Here is a 22,720-nt window from a genome sequence, read left to right on the forward strand (position 1 = left end):
CAGGCACGACCTTCTCCGAATCTGTAATACAGTGCCATGTACCTTCCTCCACTCTCGCGAGATATCTAACCATCGTCCCAGTGCAATCAAGACTTTGCTCATTTTGTAACCACATACCAACTTGACTTTGGCCGTTCTTTATTTAGACTTAGAACATTCTTTTGAGGCTCATGCTTATTATATTTGTCAGAGATGAAAGTTCTGATAAAGTATACATATACTAAAGCTAGAGGGTACAAAAAAATGGAAATGCTTCAGGTGACAATAAGAGACCTGAATGCAATATATGCTATCATCAAGACTTGAAAATGTGCACACATGGAAAACTGACTAATGCAAAACCAATTTAAGTCACAAGTTCAATTAGAAGAGTGGGCACTAATGCAGCATAAAGTTCAGCAGATCCCCAACATTTGTGCAAGCACTTCACTATAACAACACAGCTGATTAAATACTCACTTTGACCGCACGGGATCCAGTTCATCACACACCACCAGATGTTAAACATTGTGGCATGATGATAAACGTGAAGAAATGTGATCTGACTGTTTTTCTTCCGTAACACGAAAAAAAACGTGTCCATAAATTCAATGACTTTGGAAAAATAGTACCACCACAGCACCTTTGCCACCTGCAAGATACAAAATCGTTCATTAGAGATGGTCACGACTGGGCCCTGGAATACACATATAGCACACTGAAAGGGTTCCTGGGCAATTCACTCCTTTCATTAGTCTCAATACTTCTCTGCAGCTTGGCTGTCCTTGAATTACTAACCTTGAAAGTACATCCCATGTGCTGCTGTTTTAGGCATAGTCGCCATCAGACAAAACCTTCACATGTACTTGCAACGTTGTTTGTTGTGTAGATCACTTTACTTGGCTCAATTTTACTATTCCATGAACTTCCCCACGAATTGCAAAGCAGATTACATCTTATGCCCTGTGTATAGTAAGAAGGCATAGTGTGTTCGTGTTAGTCTAACAATGTTATGTTACACGGGATTTACTTGGTCTTTTAGATCTTAGTTGCTGCATATAGGTGGAGTGAGGCCTTCCATATGGGCTGTTCAGCAGCCAGTACTGGCCCTATTGAAGACTTGCAGAGGCAAAGAATGAACAGTAAGGGCACCTCAAACAAAGTGGAGGAGTAAAAGGACCATTTTTTTACTTGTAGGGTTGCAAAGACCTTACTTAGCACCTGATATAGTCGACATTGCTAATGGTGGACAAAGAGAGATTGATTTTGGTGACTTTGGTATGTCTTCTCTGGGCACTCCGTGGCTCACACGTCAGTGACCGTGTCCACAGAGTATACCACACAAACTGCCTTTATTCACATAAGTTGTTTTTTTCATTAGATCACTAATTTATACCAGTTTATTTCACTGCATTACACCAGGATCCTAAATGTGGGAACTATATGGGAGCTGAGTAATACCCAAATCTCCGATGTATATCACTCTCAGGGAGGGACATGAGGGGGGGGGGGTCTATTTTCTTCTCTTTAGGGTTTACCTGGTGCAGGTATTATTTTGGGATGAGTTTGGATAGAGGGTAAATCAAGAAGTGGGTGAGTTTTCTACAGATGTTAAACCCCTTCGCTGCGGCGGCAATTCCGCCGCAGCGCTAGGGGGGGGGGCGAGCGGCGCTCGCATGCTCGTGACGGAGCCGCTCCGTCACGAGCCGTGATTGCACTGTGCTCATGAAGGAGTGGTTCCGTCATGGCCCCGCCCACTCAATAGAACGCGCCGTGCAGGCGCGAAATCAGCGCCGCGCAGGGCCATGACGGAACCGCTCCGTCATGAGCACAGCGCAGCCGCGGCTCATGACGGAGCGGCTCCGTCATGAGCATGGAGCCGGTTAAAACACAAATGCATCCCACAAGTGTCTTCAACATGAGAAAAAAAATGGATTGGGGAGTCTCGGTTATATCGTAGGGCTACCTATTTGGTTATTTTTAACTATTATTATGCATTTCCTTATCTAGTCCCAGTTAGGACTATCAAAATTACTCCTGCTCTTCAGGTGTTTAATTCCATCAAAACACTAATCCATACTTAGGAGACACACCGATCCTCTTTAATACATATATTGCCAGAGAACCACAATATAAGTTTTTCATTTTTTGCATCCCATACCTGTAAAAGAAGGTGATGGTTATCTTACTGCATGTGAATGTCTACCAAGAAAGAACACAATTTCTGAAGGACTGCAATAGAAAATGTTTCGGTCTGCAGAAAATTGACATACTCATGATTTACACACCTAATGAACATTTCTTTCCCACCATTTTACCACTTACTGTCTTTCATTACACCAAATGCCCTTGTGGGAGTGTACTGCATTGTGATGCTTACCCTTCTTGCAACACATCTGATCAAATATTTCAGAACTGGCACAGACATGGACTACCCTCACCCTTGGAATCTAAGAAAGAGCACTATTTGATGTATAGTCAGTAGTAACTCTTCGATACTTGATTACTTTCTCATTTGCACCAACCTTCTGTTTCGAATTATCTTCTTGATAGAAATTCAACTATGGCTATTGCTGACCACATACCTGTTTCAATCATGCTTGATTTGGGGTATATTGTTCCAACATCTAGACCGCATTAGAGACTAACGGGGGATCTTCCAAAGGTCAGTCAGAAATGCACTGTGCCACTTCTTATCTGAAAATACCACAGAGGGATTGCCACTTGCTATATCTGGGAAGCAGCCAATATGGTAAGGAGGGAGGGAACAAACAGTGTTGTTGACATGCATGAAGATGATTTAAATAAAGGTTAATTGTTGATGCTAAGATGCTCTTTTGGAGCCCATGAGTTTAGACCAATAGACTTGAAGCTGTGCTTTAGAAATGCACAGAGAGAACCCCCTTTATTTAGATAATATTATTGTTGCAATGGATACCAAACAAATAAGCTATTAAATTGTGCAAGCAAAGAACACAAACCATATTCATGCCACATAATAAGATGATGGTTACAGGAACTTAACGATACAGCAACAACTCAGTCATTGTCAGTAAACTAAATATATCTTGACTCTCCACAAACTATTTATTCAAAAGCTCAGGTGAACTATTTAGAACCTTTATTAATTAGTCTACCAAATTATGTCAGAGAGTTAATCAACACCACCATAACCAGCTTTGAGATATTGGTTGCAATTTCTTCCCTAACAATTGCTTCCCACAATAGTATATGTTTTCTCCTGGCCTTACTTTCATTGAATGTTGAGAAAGCATTTGACCCCAGGGCTGCTTATTTATTGAACTGGTTTTGGCGAGTCTAGATTTGGGTAATCAATTGGGGGGGGGGAGAAAGAGATTAGATCCTTTCAAACTCCTGTTAAATTGCTTTTCATCAATGGGGGAAAGGATCACTTGTCCTGCGAAAAACTTAGGTCTGCAGGTTGGTAACTGGGTGTCTCCCAATAAAATGACCCTCATACACGTGTGTTTTTTCTTTCTTGCTTGTTTGCGTTAGCGGTATATGAGGTGTCCCCGCTTATATCACACGTGCGTGCGTAATCACTGGGTCAGTTCATTCGTGTGCACCCTCCACCAGGAGGTTTTACCTTAAGTTTTAAGGCAGTAGTGATCGTGGAAATGAAGTGATCAAGGTGGTGATAGGTGATTCGATAAAAAAGTTCGGATTTCCAGAACTAGAAGGTTTATTAAATCTGGATTCCGGCTTTTATTAAAAGAAAGTTCGTGCTGCTGTGGAATCTGTTTATGAATTCAAGCGCACATAAGGGTCTGATAAAATGGTCGACATGTTTCAGCTATGGTTGACTATTGGTCGGATAGCTTTCTTCAGGACCAGGGGGTGAAAGTGGTGAGTTAAGTGAAAAGAATAGGTAAATTATGACCTGATTCTTGAAGTGATGAGAGGTCTCATTGAACCTGTAGAAAGAAAGCACACAACAAAAGGCAAAAAGGGAGACAAGGGGGGGGGGGGGGGGGAAGAAATGGATAAAGTACAAATTTGTACACATTCAAAACCAATTGATTTTGAATAAAGTAACTGTAAAATGGCAATACTTCGCACAGAATCACTCTCATGTCAGGCGTCAACTCATCCATTCTCATATCTAAAAACGGCGTGAGGTGACTGTGCTATACTGTTTTGTGGTGCTCTTAGTTCTTGCCGGTCATTGGTGTATATACTTAGCTCTCATGCGGTGATATGGCATGCTGGTAGCTCGGCACTAAGTGCTACTAATGGGACATTGTCAAGGGTTTCTTTGGTGCCGTTCGTGGTTGCGACATCATTGTCACGCGGTATTTGGCGTGTTTGTTATGGCTTGGTAATCAGGGGTTGGGCATAGGTAACTATGCCGAATTGCGGATAGTGCCTACCTCTTGGTTCAAAGCTATTAGCTTGATCAGGGGAGGGAGTTTTTTGAACAGGACGGTAGCGCTAGAGGGAGGGAAATAATGGTTAGTATGGATAGATTTTACTTGCGCTTTGCGTCTAGCGAAGAGTCGAAGCTTCCGTCTTCTACCTTCTGCAATCGCGTCCTCGCTCGCAGCATGTGCTGTCTCTGCCTCCGTCCACCCGGAAATGGTGGCGGCAGGCGAGGCGGATGTTTTTAAGGGAGATGGTATGGAAACAGAAGAAATACTCCGTGATGCGATAGTTATTTACAAATCCCTAAGGTGATTTATAAGTTGGTTTGCAAGTTGGTGTTTGCCAATTATACATTGTTATTAAAATTGGTATGTGTGTTGTGGAATTGTTGGGGAAGTTATTGAGCCTGCAGTGACATGTAAGATGGCACCTCAAATAAGCTGCCGATTTTTTCAAGATGTCACGAAGTGATATTATGTAGCTAATAGCTGGTTAATAGACCGGGAATTAAGAGTGGGGTGGTGACCCAGGTTGATGAACTTGGATTTAGTTAAGAGCGAGCCATGGGATAGAGTCATTTAGTCCTTGGGTGTCAGTTTTTAGTCTATGCACCCAGCGTTGTTCCTTTTCGAACAATATTTTTGAGGCATTTCTGTCTATTGTTTCCAGCGTTTCTAAAATGACCCACTGCAGGTCTTTGACCGTGTGTCCCAGTTCTTTAAAATGTGTTGACATTTTTGTTGTCGTCCTTTTGCAGTTCACGTTGCTGCGATGTTCATACATCCGTTGTTTGGCCTTGCGGCAGGTCATGCCTATGTACTTCATCTGGCATGGACATGTTATCATGTATATCACATGACTCGTATTGCAGTTAGTGTGTCTTTTGAGTTTCCAAAGTAGATCTGGAAGCAGCTGTAGATCTTTGGTAGGTTTTGTGGTTTCACAGGCTAGGCAGGTGCCGCAGGGATAATGTCCTGTTATGGGGGTAGTGTTCCATAAGCCCGGTTGTTCTTTTCTCTTTTTTGGTGGGGGTCTAGTGTGTACTAGTAGATCTTTGAGGTTTCTGCTTCTTTTGTTTGCAAAACGAGGTTTTGGCCAGTCAAGGTTGTTCGATGTAATTATTTTCCAGTTTTTGTTAATTATCTTTTTTACCTTGTTTGTGACGGGGCTGTAAGTAGTGACGCATGTCGTTCTGTTGTCCGATGTCTTTGGATGTGTTTCCAATAATGCGTCTCAGAAGAAATTGCAGTATCAAGAGTGACTACAAGGACCAAGCAAATGATCTCTGTGAAAAATTGACAGCTCGCGAATATCCCAAGAAAATAATCCTCTCTTGCAAGAAACGTGTGCAAAACCAACCGAGAGACGCATTATTGACACTCTCTTTGTCCAACGCCATGGGACTTCGATGGGCAGCACATTTGCCCCCAGCGTGGCTGGATTGTACGTGAGCCACTTTGAGAACAGGTTCATCCAAAATACAACCAACCCTTTCCTGAAAAATATTGCCTTTTGGAAAAGGTATATAGACGATATCATACTGATTTGGAAAGGAGACGAACAGACCCTCAACTACTTTCATCGATGGCTAAATGAGCAAGATTATTGCCTACAATTCACGTACACTGCCAACAAAAGAACATTAGACTTCCTAGACATAACCATCTTTGCGAAGAACAATTCCCTCCATACCAAAACTTTTTTCAAGCCAACAGCGAAAAATAGTTTACTCTCTTTCAAAAGCTTCCACCCACGACCCCTAAGGGAAAATCTCCCTTATAGCCAATTTCTTCGCCTCAGAAGAAATTGCAATATCAAGAGTGACTACAAGGACCAAGCAAATGATCTCTGTGAAAAATTGACAGCTCGCGAATATCCCAAGAAAATAATCCTCTCTTGCAAGAAACGTGCGCAAAACCAACCGAGAGACGCATTATTGGAAACACATCCAAAGACATCGGACAACAGAACGACATGCGTCACTACTTACAGCCCCGTCACAAACAAGGTAAAAAAGATAATTAACAAAAACTGGAAAATAATTACATCGAACAACCTTGACTGGCCAAAACCTCGTTTTGCAAACAAAAGAAGCAGGAACCTCAAAGATCTACTAGTACACACTAGACCCCCACCAAAAAAGAGAAAAGAACAACCGGGCTTATGGAACACTACCCCCATAACAGGACATTATCCCTGCGGCACCTGCCTAGCCTGTGAAACCACAAAACCTACCAAAGATCTACAGCTGCTTCCAGATCTACTTTGGAAACTCAAAAGACACACTAACTGCAATACGAGTCATGTGATATACATGATAACATGTCCATGCCAGATGAAGTACATAGGCATGACCTGCCGCAAGGCCAAACAACGGATGTATGAACATCGCAGCAACGTGAACTGCAAAAGGACGACAACAAAAATGTCAACACATTTTAAAGAACTGGGACACACGGTCAAAGACCTGCAGTGGGTCATTTTAGAAACCCTGGAAACAATAGACAGAAATGCCTCAAAAATATTGTTCGAAAAGGAACAACGCTGGGTGCATAGACTAAAAACTGACACCCAAGGACTAAATGACTCTATCCCATGGCTCGCTCTTAACTAAATCCAAGTTCATCAACCTGGGTCACCACCCCACTCTTAATTCCCGGTCTATTAACCAGCTATTAGCTACATAATATCACTTCGTGACATCTTGAAAAAATCGGCAGCTTATTTGAGGTGCCATCTTACATGTCACTGCAGGCTCAATAACTTCCCCAACAATTCCACAACACACATACCAATTTTAATAACAATGTATAATTGGCAAACACCAACTTGCAAACCAACTTTTAAATCACCTTAGGGATTTGTAAATAACTATCGCATCACGGAGTATTTCTTCTGTTTCCATACCATCTCCCTTAAAAACATCCGCCTCGCCTGCCGCCACCATTTCCGGGTGGACGGAGGCAGAGACAGCACATGCTGCGAGCGAGGACGCGATTGCAGAAGGTAGAAGACGGAAGCTTCGACTCTTCGCTAGACGCAAAGCGCAAGTAAAATCTATCCATACTAACCATTATTTCCCTCCCTCTAGCGCTACCGTCCTGTTCAAAAACCTCCCTTCCCTGATGAATCTGATAGCTTTGAACCAAGAGGTAGGCACTATCTGCAATTCGGCATAGTTACCTACGCCCAACCCCTGATTACCAAGTCATAACAAACACGCCAAATACCGCGTGACAATGATGTCGCAACCACGAACGGCACCAAAGAAACCCTTGACAATGTCCCATTAGTAGCACTTAGTGCCGAGCTACCAGCATGCCATATCACCGCATGAGAGCTAAGTATATACACCAATGACCGGCAAGAACTAAGAGCACCACAAAACAGTATAGCACAGTCACCTCACGCCGTTTTTAGATATGAGAATGGATGAGTTGACGCCTGACATGAGAGTGATTCTGTGCGAAGTATTGCCATTTTACAGTTACTTTATTCAAAATCAATTGGTTTTGAATGTGTACAAATTTGTACTTTATCCATTTCTTTCCCCCCCCCCCTCCCCCCCTTGTCTCCCTTTTTGCCTTTTGTTGTGTGCTTTCTTTCTACAGGTACAATGAGACCTCTCATCACTTCAAGAATCAGGTCATAATTTACCTATTCTTTTCACTTAACTCACCACTTTCACCCCCTGGTCCTGAAGAAAGCTATCCGACCAATAGTCAACCATAGCTGAAACATGTCGACCATTTTATCAGACCCTTAAGTGCGCTTGAATTCATAAACAGATTCCACAGCAGCACAAACTTTCTTTTAATAAAAGCCGGAATCCAGATTTAATAAACCTTCTAGTTCTGGAAATCCAAACTTTTTTATCGAATCACCTATCACCACCTTGATCACTTCATTTCCACGATCACTACTGCCTTAAAACTTAAGGTAAAACCTCCTGGTGGAGGGTGCACACGAATGAACTGACCCAGTGATTACGCACGCACGTGTGATATAAGCGGGGACACCTCATATACCGCTAACGCAAACAAGCAAGAAAGAAAAAACACACGTGTATGAGGGTCATTTTATTGGGAGACACCCAGTTACCAACCTGCAGACCTACGTTTTTCGCAGGACAAGTGATCCTTTCCCCCATTGAGTCTAGATTTGGCCCAACTATTCTGAAATACCTCCTATCTGCCTATTGTTTGCTATAAACATTGAACAATTACTGCAAAAGTTATAAGGCTATTTCAATGGCCTCATCATTCATTACCAGGGGCAGAAGGATGTTCTGTTCTCACATGAAAAACCATGAATAATGAGGAAGCAGACTCAACTCAGCCAGCTATTTATGAACATTTACTGAATTCCAAAATCTGCATCTAATATAAGCTATGATATTTTACCCATACTAATTCCTGTCGAGGTGGAACTGTGATAAAATCAAATACCCAGAGTCCATAAAATATCCAAATGCAAGACTTTTTTTATTGTTCCGCTATAACCAGCTTGCTAAACTCGCTTTAAATGTCACATCCCCCTCATGTGCCCTTTGTGCAGTGGACCTAGCAAGCAGGGCTCATGTTGCTATACCCTTATCATGCTTTATGGCACGCTATGATATATTGACCAATGTTTACCGAGCACCCTCAATACTGCTGTCTGCCCAGCATCCCTCATGACTGATGTCCCCCTAACACCCTCATGACTATTGCTTCCCCAGCACCCGTAATTTCCAGTACGCAATCATTCCCCAAATCCTGTGATCCGATGGATTACCTGCTCTCGCTGTTCCTAGGGCCTTGGTGTGGTTTTCCATTAGATCCCTGCAAGCTTCCCCCAGAATTCTGTGAGCCAATGGCAACCCTTGCTCTTGCTGTTACTGTGTGCATAGGCATAGAATTTGCAAATTATCATTTTTGTAATGATTGTGTGCAGGAGGGGACACCTTCCTGCACATAAACAATCATTCATGGAAATTTGCTATTTCTATCTGTGCTGCACAATGCACCACACATAAACACCAAAAATGAGGAGAAATAACGCCTTTCTCCTCATTTCACCTGGTTAAGACCAAGTTTTTCCTGCTTTTAGTTTTGGCGCTGCCTCCTGTTTACACCACCCTTGTAATTAGGGGTAGCATCAAAATTAATGGGTGTTGCGGCGGAACGCCCACCACAACACCAATTGCCCACCCCTTTCACACTAAGTCTAGCATGAAAGGGGCCCTATCTACAAGGCACCCCCTGTGGTCATGCTGTACAAGGGAGGTCAGAACGGTTTTCGACTGAGCACAAAGACTCTGAACCCAAAAGAACAATGTCAAAATGGGGTATAATTAGTGGTTCAACCCGGAGGAGGTGTCGTGCAGTGGCCAGGGTGGCTGACTTTGGAACATGGGGGTTCAAGATTCAATCCCCGGCGGCAGGTTAGCTCAGCACCTTGTGACTCTGGGCAATAGCTCACATAATCTTTCCAACGGCTCCCAGCGCCAGGACACCTTGCCGAGGTAGCTGCATGCTTTACAAATGCTGGTATTATTAGCACAAGGAATAGAGATTACTTGAAAAAAACATGAGGACCCTGCCAAGAAGAGCAGAAGAACTGTGTGAGGAGCGCTGCCTTTTCTGTGTGAGGGTTGCGTGGGCCTGCAGTTGCTGCTTCTTTCTATGGTGGAGGAAAAGGACTGATTCTGTTTGCCCCACTTTGGTATCCTGCTTGTAAAGAATCTCCAAGGGCTTGTGTGTGCTTGCCTCCTGTTGGAAGTCTCAGGGAAATCAAAGACTTTATGACATATCTTTTCTAGATCTTAAGCAAACCTGCCTAAAAGGAGAGCTGAAGAGCTGCAGGAGCGCTGCCCCTGCTGTGTGAGGGGTGGGTTGGCCTGCAGATATTGCTCCGGCAGGAGATGGACTGGACTGTTCTTCACCCTTATTTATGAAGCAAAAGCGTGCGTGGAGTGCTTTGGGTTTCATCCCCAAGCTGAGGGCTGAGTGCTGCTTACTGCCGAGACAGCGTGTGGTGAGCGCTTGTGGCCTGAGGTCACTTTGAACCCATGGCTCGGGTTTCAGGGCAGTGCTCCTAATCAGATGAAAGCGCTCCCTGTGAGGCACCTAAGGCCAGTGGTGAGCCCGTCCATCATGATCTGCATTAGCAGGAGGATGCCACTGGGACAGAGGCCACGGAACATGGCTGGTCACCAGCTGAGTGAGCGTCCAAGCATCATCTAGCAACCAGTGCCGCTGTGAGGTCTCCGGGAGTGCCCGACGACACCCACGGAAGCCGGCGGAGTTCCAGCAACAACAGAAAAGGGGAAGCCTCCCCGACCACGTCAATGCCCAGCATGGGATACAACAGTGCAGAGGAGAGGCTGGATGCAAGGCAGAGTAGGGATGCTCCCTACATACAGGAGCCTCACCTCAGCTTTTACCGTCCCACCAGGCCAACAGGCCTTATACCAGCTGGTGAGGCCGCCTGTCCCCTCCCCCTTTAGGGAATCTTGTTGGGAGCATTCTGCATTTCATAGCAGTCCTTGAGGCCCCAGGGGACTCCGGACACGCCACAGCTTTGCCCCGCAGTTGCTCTGCATGTTTGCAGGCAGATACGTGGTATACACAGGGAACCCAGCGAGGCCTCCTGCAGACACCGGCCGTGTGAAGCCCCAACCCTGTGTTGGTGCATACCTTGGGGGGTGCCTGGTTGCCAGGGATGTAGCAGGATGGGGTAGACCCGAGACAAAGGGTCCAACCCTGTTGAGGCTACAAACTACCGTAATAACGCTAGAGGAGCACTGAGGTTCCTGTATAGTACATGGAATCCCTACCATATTGCATAACATGTAATAGACGCACTGTTTCTATGGGTTCTCTGCAGTTATAGGGGATTTACCCAGCAGGGTCTGGTGGCTCAGTGGACTAAAGCAGCCACTGCAGCAGCCTGTTTTCGACCTCATGGTCACAGGTTCAAATCCCAGCGGGTCCACTCAGCCTTTCATCCATTTGAGGTCGATAAAATGAGTACCATTGAGTTGGGTAACAATAAACATCTGTTATTCAGCGCCAGGACGCCTTCGGGTAATTGTACGCTTTACAAATATACCTTATATTGACAGAATAAGAATTACTCTTTCAGAAGCTGCATTAAATGCACAATGATGATGTAAGGTGGTGTAATGAATAAGTGAGGTTTTCTAACTTGTGCAACCTATGAGCATTTACCTTATTGCCCTTCCTATAATGGTATAACAATTGCCAAGTTGGCAAGGTGATTTATGCTTCAATGATTGTTATGACAGGCGCCTAGTTGGCAAAGTGATTTATGTGATTGTGGTCTATATATTTTAAATACAATATATGAGATATTTTTATATATTCTTGTGTGAAGTTTCTTTTATGGTGTGTGTTGTATCTCACAGATATTTATGTGTGTTTGTGCTGAGCAAACACTTTACACGTTGCCTCTGGGATAAGCTTAACTGCTCTGCCAAGCTACCACGGTGCTGAGCAGGAGTTATCTTGGGTGTGTAACTGTCTTACCCTGCCTAGAGTGATGGGTTCTGTCTGGCCTAGGTGCATACCAACCAAAAACCCAATTTCTAACACGGGGGTACTCCTTTTAGTACTGTAGGAGGGTTAGTGCACACTAACCTGATATCAATAACCTAGCCTACTTTGTCTACTTGATGGAAGTTCGAAGAAGATCACATAGCAGCTGCAAATCGCCATTCTGGATTGTTTATGTGCAGGAAGGGACACCTCCCTGAACATAAACAATCATTCCCTCAGCGCAGGTACCCTTGGGCTATGGTGCAAGGGTGTCTGCATTGGTGCTAGGCAGCTGCATTTAGCACCAACGTTCATGCCAAGGTACTGCCACCTGTGCCAACCACCATTGAGAAGCTCGAGTGAATCCAATCCTTCACAGTACAGCGACTACTGGCAACATGAGCTCTGCATTTCGCATTCAGCATAAACAGCCCATGGTGACCCCCAATTTGAATCTCCATCAGCAACCGTTCACAACACCAGACTCTATCTTCCAACTGCAATGACTACTGTCTGCAAAGCCTGTCTGCTCTTTGCACTACAGCGCTGACCATCCACAACTTTCTCCCTGCTCCTCAGGGTATCCTTCATCGTGAACGGAACTCTCTGACCTAGACTTTAGAAGGTAACTTTTTCAGCAGGACTAACCTGGTCCCTGTATACAGCTTGGCCTCCATCAGAGTCGACCTGAACTTGTGGCTTTCACTAGTTCTCACACGACCAGATAGCCATGAGTGTTGCTTCGTGCTTTTAGGTGCTAAAAGTGCATATCTCCAGTTCTACTGATTGGATTTTTGTGTCAAATAATTCATTAAATCGTACCCTTCTTTTTTAAATTGGTGTGGGATTTTTTTTCAGTTGTGTTTTCACTTAATTACTGTTAATATTCTGCATAAATACTTCACATATTGTGTCTAAGTTGAGCCTGCTTTTGTGCGAAGCTGCCAGAGGGTTAAGCACAGGTTAATTTAGTGACTTTTTGTGGTTCACCCTGACAAGGACTGTGGCTGGTGCTTGAGCAGGGTTTCATCCCCCTCATCCAACAACCCAATTTCACACAATATGCATTTTGTGCATAGATGGAGGAGGGCTTAAAATGCTTACATACTGGTGGGAAACAAAATAACTTTGAACCCTGGAAGATAGAATTTGGAAGCCTTGATTTCTGGAATTCTGTGGTTCAACTAACAATGTAAACACTAAGATGGCATGGTCAAGGACCTAGAAAGTGGTCTGAAAGTATGCATATAATCAGACTACTGGCTGTGAAGGGATACAAGAGTTTGCTTTATTCTCGTGATTTGCTGAATAAGTGATCCACACTGGCGGTCTACTTGGCATACATCAGCAGAGGATTACAAGATGTATGTATGTATACTGTATTTGATAGTGCAAACCCAGCCAAAAGGCAGTGGAGAGCTGTATATGGTCAAAAGCAAGCTTAAAATAGGTGAGTAAAAGGAGAGGAAGCCATGCTGTATAAGGTTAATGCATTGTAATGTAGTGTCCTTTAAAGAGGTGAGTCTTCAACTCTTTCCAAAATTGGAGCAGCACTGCTGTCTTGTTTTTTCTTTTTTTACACTTCTTAGTCTGCAGTCTGATGGTGTACTGGTTGTGGCCGCTAGCCACCGGAGATGGTGAACAGGTCTGCTGATTGTGATAGCTTTGTAAACAATGCAGCTAGTTTTGAAGATGGTGCGGGCTGGCATGGGGAAGCAATGGAGTTCCATCAGGGTGGGGGTGTTGTGATTCTATTTCTTGCAGCCCTGGATGAGATGTGCTTTAGTGTGTAAGATACCTTTAATGGGTGCACTTGTGGAGTCTGGGATACCAAAGAGTGGGGCAATTCCACTATCCTGCTGTGAGTGTACAAAGGCCTAAAGAACATTTTGAAGGTAACCTTCTGTAAGAAACAGTGTCAATTTCTTTAGAACAGAGAGCTGGTACAAGCCCATCATTTAGTGTTTGTTTTTGATAATTTGTTCTTGCAGTGTGAGGCTGGCGTCCAGGGTCAATCCAAGTGATTTGGCTTTCAGAATTGGGTTTCAACATCATCAAGCGTTATGTCATATAATAGAAACTTTGCAGGGAAGCAAAAGAAACTACAAAATGGTCTCAAACCACTTTTTCTTAGATCACTAGTATACAGTGAAGGAAGTGTTTCCCAATACCCTTGAAGATTTGGCAGATTGGGTTACTGAAAGGAACAGTCTACCTTTGTTGAAAACTAGCTTTAGGGCTGGCACCAATCTCACCTACATTATAATAACACTGTACACTCACCAGGATATCTTTAACTCCAGGTGCTGTTAAACTTCACAGTCAGAATACACTGCAGGTGTTTGTGGACCAAACATTTTGGGTATTAATTCCTTGCTACATTTTCCAATTTACACATGCACTTGCTAAATGTTTTGCTGCTAAGATTAGCAGTAGAAAAAAAGTCAAAAGGTTTCTGTACTGACAGTGTAATATTATTAGATAAAGTTTCAAGGTCTACTTACTGCTTCACCAGACTTTTAACTGTGTGACCTTTCTTTGATTAAATACACAAAAGTATAATATTATGAATTGTGTTCCTCAGAGAAACCATTGCACTTTGACCACCGATGATGGTTCAGAGGGAAACATCCTTTGGTAGGAAGCCAGAATCACGCTGTGCCTTTACGACTAGCGCGTCGTTACCACACATTCGTTAAGGGGGAAACTTGCTGCATAAGTCAGAAAATTAGAGAAATGCATGTGTACTGCTGTTAGCTACCCCAACTAAGAAATCTTTAATTTATTGTTCTAACCTAAACTTTTTAGTACCGATTGTCCCTCCCTTTTCCTAGGTATACCTAGCAACAGCTTCAAAAGCACAGTAGAAGGTATATATGAATGCCCAACCTTAAGTCTGAAAATGTAAAATAGGAAAAATGTTAACAGAGCCAAAAATAAAGGTGGGGACAAGAGACCAGGGGAAATTCTGGCAAAGGGACACACTCTCTGCAAGTCACCTCCAACCACGAGGTTCATGAGAAGAATGTAAAAACAGATTTTGGACCTATTTTGATTAAATGACAAGAAAACAATAGTAATATGACGAGGACCTTGGTGACCTTTACATGAGTGGAGAGGCAGACATTGGTAGTCTCCAAAGGTCTGCATAATAACACATTGCCTGTGAGCAATAGGTCAAGATGATAAATGGTAAACCTTAATCCAGGAGTTCATTCCATAATGTGGCTACATTTAGTGATCTTCAAAACAATGCAACAAATGAAACAACCATTACAGCAAACTCATTCCCATTAAATTGAATCTAGACCGTTCTGGAGGTCGAGTGAGAGGTGGATGACGCTACTATTTGAGGAGTGCAGTGAAGAGCACGTGAGCAGGAATATGAGTTTCAAAGATAAAAAGATAAAAGGCCCTTGCCTGTAAAATGGCTCTTCAGTCATTCAACAAAAATTGGCCCATTACTCTAAACCAGGCTTCTCCAACGGGTAGCTCTCCTAAATGGAGCCCAGCCTACTAAATTAGAAGCTTTTGCTTGGTTGAATTAATAAATGTATACCATAATTGAGAGTATATATTCAAGGTGAAAATGTGTTTCTTTTTAGAACCCCATAGCTGATATTTGAAGAAAAATGGTTGAATTTTCAAACTATATTTAAATCTGAAATATGAGTGCTTAATCACGTGGCATTCAGGATACAATTTACAAATGTTATTACCTAGGTACCATAGGCATTGCAGCTATAGCTGTTATGTATTAACCACGTAAAGGCATTCCATACTGAAAAAAGGCTTTTTTACATTACAACTGGCTTCCATGCCAGATGAACTGAGGTGATCGCTAATAATAACCTTGCATATTTGGGGCACTAATGTAATCTTGTTGGTGGACACTATTACAACACTAATAATATTAGTAGTGCTTAGTGAGTTTCATTGAAAATAAGTAGCTCTTATTACAGAAAATGTTGGAGACTCCTGCTCTAAATGCACAAAACTTAACAAGAAAGCTCCTTGGGGACAAAGAATATACTGTTCCCCTTGCAGGTATCAACAGGTGAAAATATATTTACATCACCAAGGCGACCCGCCAACAAAGAGAATGTAGTGTGAAGAAAATGCATGTTTTAAGAAAACAACAGCAGGTGGGAGGCAGAAGAAAAGAGGACATCAATAGAGTGAGGAAGTACAAGTAATCCCCTGTTGGAACAGCCCCAGGATCTCAGGTTTATCGACGAATAGTAAGCTAGGGAGATTTTCTCTGTTAATGAGCCAGGGAATGAGGTTAAATTGGAAACTGCAAGACATGCAAACCCTACCAATTTTATAAAAGAAGTCCCAGTCAAAATCAATAATGGGAGGCAGCATATGAAGAGCTGCCACTGAGAATGGAGTGGCAGAAAAAAGAATTAGAAACATGTACAGGAGGAACTGAGAAAGGTGAAATCTATAATCACCCCAGTTCCAGCAGTTCCTAAAGTGTATGATACTGACAGTCATAACAGTTCAGAATCAGCCAGAAAAGGGAGGTCTGCCACACAGGGGTTGATGACATCCAAGAGGAAGTGAATACCAGCTGGCCAGTTTTCCATTTTGCACACCGCTTATGAATAAGAACCGGCTCCACTAGTGATCACTAACTGAAAATCTAATTCTGCGGCTGGACTGACCACATCTATCTGGGTCAGAATAAAGCCCTCATTAGTTCTCTGAACACTAAGGGCCTGATTCACAAAGGTCAGGATAGGACAGGCCTATCTTTTTATTTGCGGAGTCTCCACATTTATAAAATTACTATTCGTAAAATTAAATTGTACTTTATGATTACAAAAAAAAATAGTAAACTTCCACAAAAATGTAACTTTACTTTTGTGATTCAGGTCTTGCATGTGGCAACTCTTCAATTTTATCTGCTGTCAGCAATGTCCCCAAACTGGAGGAAGGATTATAATTTTTTAAAGAACAGATGCCAAAGAAAAGTATTATCTTACAACTCGCTGTATGAAAATACAAATCTTCCAAAATGTCAAAGTTTTCAAACTTCGGAGACTACAACGAATACAACTTCGGAATGCAACTTCAGTCTGGCTAATGGAGTAGATTGAGCCACTGGTTATTTGATGCTGCAACATACAGAAATTGGAGAGAATTTACAATGAAGAGTGAACACAGTTAAAGGACTGCATATTTTTGACTGCAGGCTGGAAAACCTGCCACTAACTTTAAAAAAAGAAAAAAAGAATAAACAAAGAAATGCCCTCAACTAAAATTAGTGCTTCACTAATCCTGATTCCTAATATTCGTAAAGACCCCATTGTGCATGTTTCTTTTTTAGGTTTTGCCGGCACAGCACTTGAGCAGTGCTTGTGAAATCTATTGTATTTAATATATATCTTAACACCTTCGACGCTCATGACGAGCTCAGCTCGTCATGAGGTACACCTCCATACACTCATGACGAGCTGAGCTCGTCATGAAACAATGGTAATCATGAAATATCAGCACAGGAGGAAAATAACACTAGCATTGATGGTGTTAAAAGGGGCTTACATACCGCCCTCATGTTTTATTGGTTGGTGTGCTTGCCACTTACTCAGTTTCTATTGGCTGTAGCCTACAATTCTTTGTTGTTTCTCGTGTGTGTTTCTCTTTTCAGTATCCCATGGCCCAAATACTGTTTTTATCCACTACTGTGGAACTTTTTTTTTTGGTTTAGCCTGCATAGTGCTTGCGCTGTGCTTGTTTTTCAAGTGCTGGCATTTTGTTAGGAAGCATAAATGGTTGGTCAAACGTTTTTGTTTGCCGTCCGATCCGGTGACTTTCATTTGTTTCTCCTCTTTCTGTTTTACTCTGAGCAAATTGACTGCTGACAGTTGAATTGGCTTTTAGCGCAGGAAAATAAGGTGCAACGCATTGTGAAATGTTTGTAAATGTGTGCACTTTCAGCCTTTGGGGGGCGGGGGGAAGCAACAGAATCTTGGAGCCTAATCCTGAGACGCTTCTGCTCTGTGATCTCCAGGTAGAATTTAGTACAAAGGAAGGAATTCACTTGTTGTGCTGAGTAAACAACATCACTTAATGAATCAGACAAGCACTGCCGTTGAAGCAGTCAACTCCCACTGGTATGCACCCCCAGATATCCCACTATACTTCCAATCACCATGTCCCTGCATCTCTTGCTAGTTATTGAGCTATTTTTCTCTCTCTCGTTCCTTAAAGCTGTATCTTGTTCTCTATGAATCTCCGCCTTTCTCAATTTCATTCTCTTACCCCTCTCTCAGCCTCCTTCCTTCTCGCACTTTTCTCTCCCTCGCTCTTTCTTCAATTAGGTGATTGAATTCAGAAGTGTATGCCAGAGACAAATGCTACACAGCTGACTCCACAGAATGGGCGGGCACTGTTGTTTCATTGAACTAAGTCAGTCATCTGCTCAGTTTGTTTACTTGTTGGTATTTGTTTCAAGTACATATCCTTGCACATTGCTTAAAGTCTTTTTGGAATCCTAGCATGGGAGCAAGGTGACAAAGATTAAAGGAGTAAAACCAATGGCAGGAGGTAGGAAACAAGGGCAGTATTGTAATATGTGGGTGACTGGAGACATAGCAATGGGCCTGGTAGACAAGTCGCAGTTGAGTTAACACCTTACATGCAGGAAAAGTTAGGATAGTGCTATCCTAGGTGACTGATTGCATGGCAGTCTAAACATGTTATCCCACTTCTGAGCTTTGAGTCTTCCTTGTGTGTTCTAGGTAGATTACACTAGTACATATGAATGAATTTCTTACAAAGGTCACAGAGTTTGGCAAATTCTTCCAAGCTATAACTTGCAACAAACAATAACTAATTATTAATCACATAGTCGCACCCTATTGCATTTACAAATGCTTCTTTTTCCAGTCCTGGCCTACACCGCTTGATTAGCTTCCCCCTTTCCCTCTAAATAATTCTGTTATTGACAGGTAAAAATGATGTGCCTATTTCTTCAAAAGGCCCATATCTGTACACTGGGCATTGCTTCCCTTCCTACTAATAGACATTTGTGCCTATCCTAATTATCCTCTGTACGTTTTATAGCATTTAAAAAAACTTTTTAACTGTAATATGTCTATTTGTTCCTCTTTTGGTGCACCAAAAGAAAAAATGTTTTAAATAATTTTGAACCTGAAAGAGTGCAGTCTTATACACAGCAGGGTGTGCCACTACTATCCACACACAACGGGCAAAAACAAAAAACCTTCAATTAAAAAATGTGTCTGTTTACTGTCTACTTATAGGGGCGTACATTTACTAGTAAAATACCTAGCGTATTCTTTTGCTGCTTTTTACTCCTCAGTGTAATAAAAGGCTTCATGTTATGGCGCAAAATCTTCTTTTGAAAACTTTGGCAACTCCTCAAACCCTACCTTGCCAAGATGCAAAATGGGCATGGGCTAATTTGCTGATCAGAGAAAACTAACAAAACATTTGTGTATAATGGGTGCATTTATAACTACATTACCCTCTTGGAATCCAGCTAATGGCGCTATGAGTCAAACAGCGCTGTCACTTTCTGGAACATGGCATCCAAAATATTGTTAAGTGCAGCACAAAGCAGCCCAGCGTGGAGGGGAATCTGGCGCCTTCCGGTAAATTAAAAAAACACACACAACAAACTGATGGAGTGTTATTGCAGCCTCACCCTTCAAATATATCTTTACACACCGTTAGTTCCCTATGTACAGCATATTTTTTTTACAAAATAAGGCCGCAGCAGATTGTTTAAGGCGTTACTATGCTTAGAAGACATTTTTCACTAAATTGCGACGGTCAATCCAACCGATCTAAGCTCAGCAGATAATATTTTCCTACAAATGAAGATCAGAAGCGTTTATGACGCTGTGTATGTGGGAACACAATCTGACAGGACGTGCGGCAACGTATTCTTACCATATCAAGAACTAACTTGAAAAATTACACCATTTCTTAAATCGTAACCGTGGTGATTAATATGACTTTCCCTACTACGGATCCTGTCTGGTGTACATTTCTGCTCGTGTACAATTTCATGCAGTGTAGTCTATGCTTCTTTAAAATTGTGTACCATCTAATTCATGTACGGTTAATTAGTATGTTTATATTTTTGATAACAGTAGTGCCTGCAGTGCTCCTTACATCTGCCAATGTTTGCTCTTTATGTGAAGTACTAATCACTGCGATATTGATTGTATTAACCCCAATGAACAGATCGATTTTTTCCCCTGATGTTCTAAGTTGGGGTCGCAAAGCACTCTGTTTTTTTGGCACACTCACTCCGAAAGATAACAGACGTCCCATCCTGCATCTGCATTCACAGAATGCTGACGTTTTTTTAAAGCAGCTTCTTCCCCTTAGCAGAACAGGAGCTGCTTTTTAGAAAATAACGAGCCTGATTTCGAGTTTGACAGACAAGTACTCTGTCACAGACGTGACTGAGATCCTGTTCGTCTTATTACCCATGCAATAGGGTCAATGGTGTAACATTAGCTCCCATGGTGGGGGAGGGGGATGGGGGGGCGAACTCCAGAGGGCCTTCTCTGTCACTGTGCACAGGTGGTGTGCCTCTGGCCTGAGAGCTCCTAACTGGGTCTGGACTGGGAACCAAAACCGGCCCCGGCAAAGTGCTCGGCTGGCCCCCGGGGGGGAGGGGGCGGGAGGTTGGGAGGTTGGGGGTGCGAGCGAGCTCTGTGCCGGAGCCAGTTTTCGGACGATTTTGTTACAGGGCCGATTTTGCAGCTATGCTGCATAAACGGCCCTGTAACAAAAACGGCCCCCAGGGGCCCAAATCTGGCCCACACCCTTGCGGCGCACCGGGGGATTGCCCCGTGCCCGCAACGGCCAGTCTGGCCCTGGGGCCCCCTCAAGTTTCATCATACCACTGGTTAGGGTATAATGCAGTTGTGGAGCAGCTTAAAGTTGGCTCCTCCTTTACACGTCATGAACCTTTAATGATGATGTGCAGTGAGCACCCAGTATACTCAGTTTGATCTAAAAATATTAATAAGGAATGGGGTTTCAAATGTATTTCTGATAATGCTCCATGAAAGAACAATAGAAACATATAATGTTTGCATACTCATGTTTAAGATGTTGGTTGAAATTGTAGTTCTCACCCATAGCTACGCAAATGTTTTAAGATGTAACACTTAGTCAAGAGTTTAGTATACATGTAACCATGATTACTCATATAAAGTGTATTCATATTTCTGTATTGATTTGAGACTATACGGGCACATATAGCCAAATTGTGGGTGCACATTAACTGTTTTACTAAATTGGCATGACCAAAGGCTTTAAGCTCTTGGATTCCAATGTTTAACCTTCATCATGAAAGTTGCTTGCTTGCATGTTCTCTCCTTTGCAGGTGCAGACCCAAGGCTTCATTAGCTACTGAAAAGGCAATGTGAATTGTAACAATAGTAAGGTACAGGAGGAAACTCTTGGCAAGAAGTAGGCGCATTAACGAAGTTGGAGACTGGTTCTCATGCTGGAGAAAGTTGATCAAATGTTCCAATTTGAAGGTGTGGGAGGAAAGGAGAAAGTCGCCAATTGTCACAATGGAAGCTGGGAATGTACTGAAAACGACAACTTGGGTTACATGAATGTTTTGTGTGTTAATTTATGTTGCACTATTAGTTAATGAGCAGAGACCCTTAGGACTTCATGAGGTACAGACCTCTTTGCTATATCAATCACTTTGAGACTTTATACTCTACACATAATAGATGTAGAGCACTTGTACTGAAGTCTCTATAATGCTGACACCTTTTCTTTTATCCCCAGATCTAGTATACAGTAGGGTAAGCTAGATTTCTTTAGATTTACTAATGACTAGACAGAAGGATCTACTAGTTACACTGTTATTGAGTTTTGAAACTGATGTTAACTCCCTTTTACCTCTCAAGCAACTACAAAGATTGACCAAAGAAAACAATATGGTTGAAGGGCTAAGAGCTTTCTCAGATGGTAGCAGAGCGAGGATAGTCAATTCTAGAAGTAGAGGACGATAGAAAAGTTTATCCTAGATTGATCTAGACCCAGCCCCAGTCACATGTAATGGTGGAGGAGTAAGTATCAATAGTGTTGTGTATAGGAGTGGCTTATATTTAGTTTGCGGGTTGTATGAGAAAGGCATACCGTCTAGGGAAGGTGGTTTAAATGTTCTTTGAGTGTTGTGTGACTGCAGAGTTAGGTTGAAGTTGTTATTGGGTCCGACATGGCCTAAGATCCCGGGATAATAATGAATGGCGTAGAAGACACTGTATTGTAATTTTCTGCTATAGGTTTGCGGTGTTCATTGTGAGACCTCTTCGATGACACAATTGAGATAGGGATATTTCTTAGTGTGTGAAAGTGAGACAAGCTGGGCAGTGGACCCTATACTCAGGGAGATGGTGAACTAATTGATATGATTCACCACAGGTCGAGGTTTCAATCAAATGTGTAATTGAGTAGGTCAGAGAAAGGGTTAGAGGAGCAGACAAAGTTAAGATTGTTGTGTGTTTGGAAATGCGTGCTTGGTGTTGAGTAGAGTGCGTTCGCAAAAATTGAAAAGGAGAGTAAGCCGCTGTGAAGAGTAAGATTTATGTCATAGTGTACCGCACAGGGATTGGTTGGCTGGTGTAAAGTCGCACTATTATTGGTTGTTCAAGTCATCAAGTGCTGCGTTGGTATGTCTCAGTACCTGGACATGAGAATTGTGGGGAAAAGATTGTCTCCTGGGTTTACATATATTCTGATTGGAATTGTTGACAAATTTGTTGAAACAGGAAATGCTTTGAAGTAATTTGTGATTTGGTCAG

At 42.6% G+C, this 22,720-nt stretch overlaps 1 protein-coding gene across 1 annotated transcript in view; it reads right to left on the bottom strand.

The window, feature by feature from the left end:
- ELOVL2 (ELOVL fatty acid elongase 2) overlaps positions 1 to 22,720 on the bottom strand; it is a 560,054-nt gene that overhangs the window by 73,938 nt on the left and 463,396 nt on the right. Inside the window, exon 5 of the mRNA XM_086965200.1 lies at positions 460 to 631. Within this exon, the coding sequence (XP_086821326.1) occupies positions 460 to 631 (172 nt within the window). The remainder of the gene's footprint in view (positions 1 to 459; positions 632 to 22,720) is intronic.

The sequence above is a fragment of the Lissotriton vulgaris genome, chromosome 4_1 (assembly GCF_964263255.1).
Source record: "Lissotriton vulgaris chromosome 4_1, aLisVul1.2, whole genome shotgun sequence".
Taxonomy (NCBI): Eukaryota; Metazoa; Chordata; class Amphibia; order Caudata; family Salamandridae; genus Lissotriton; species Lissotriton vulgaris.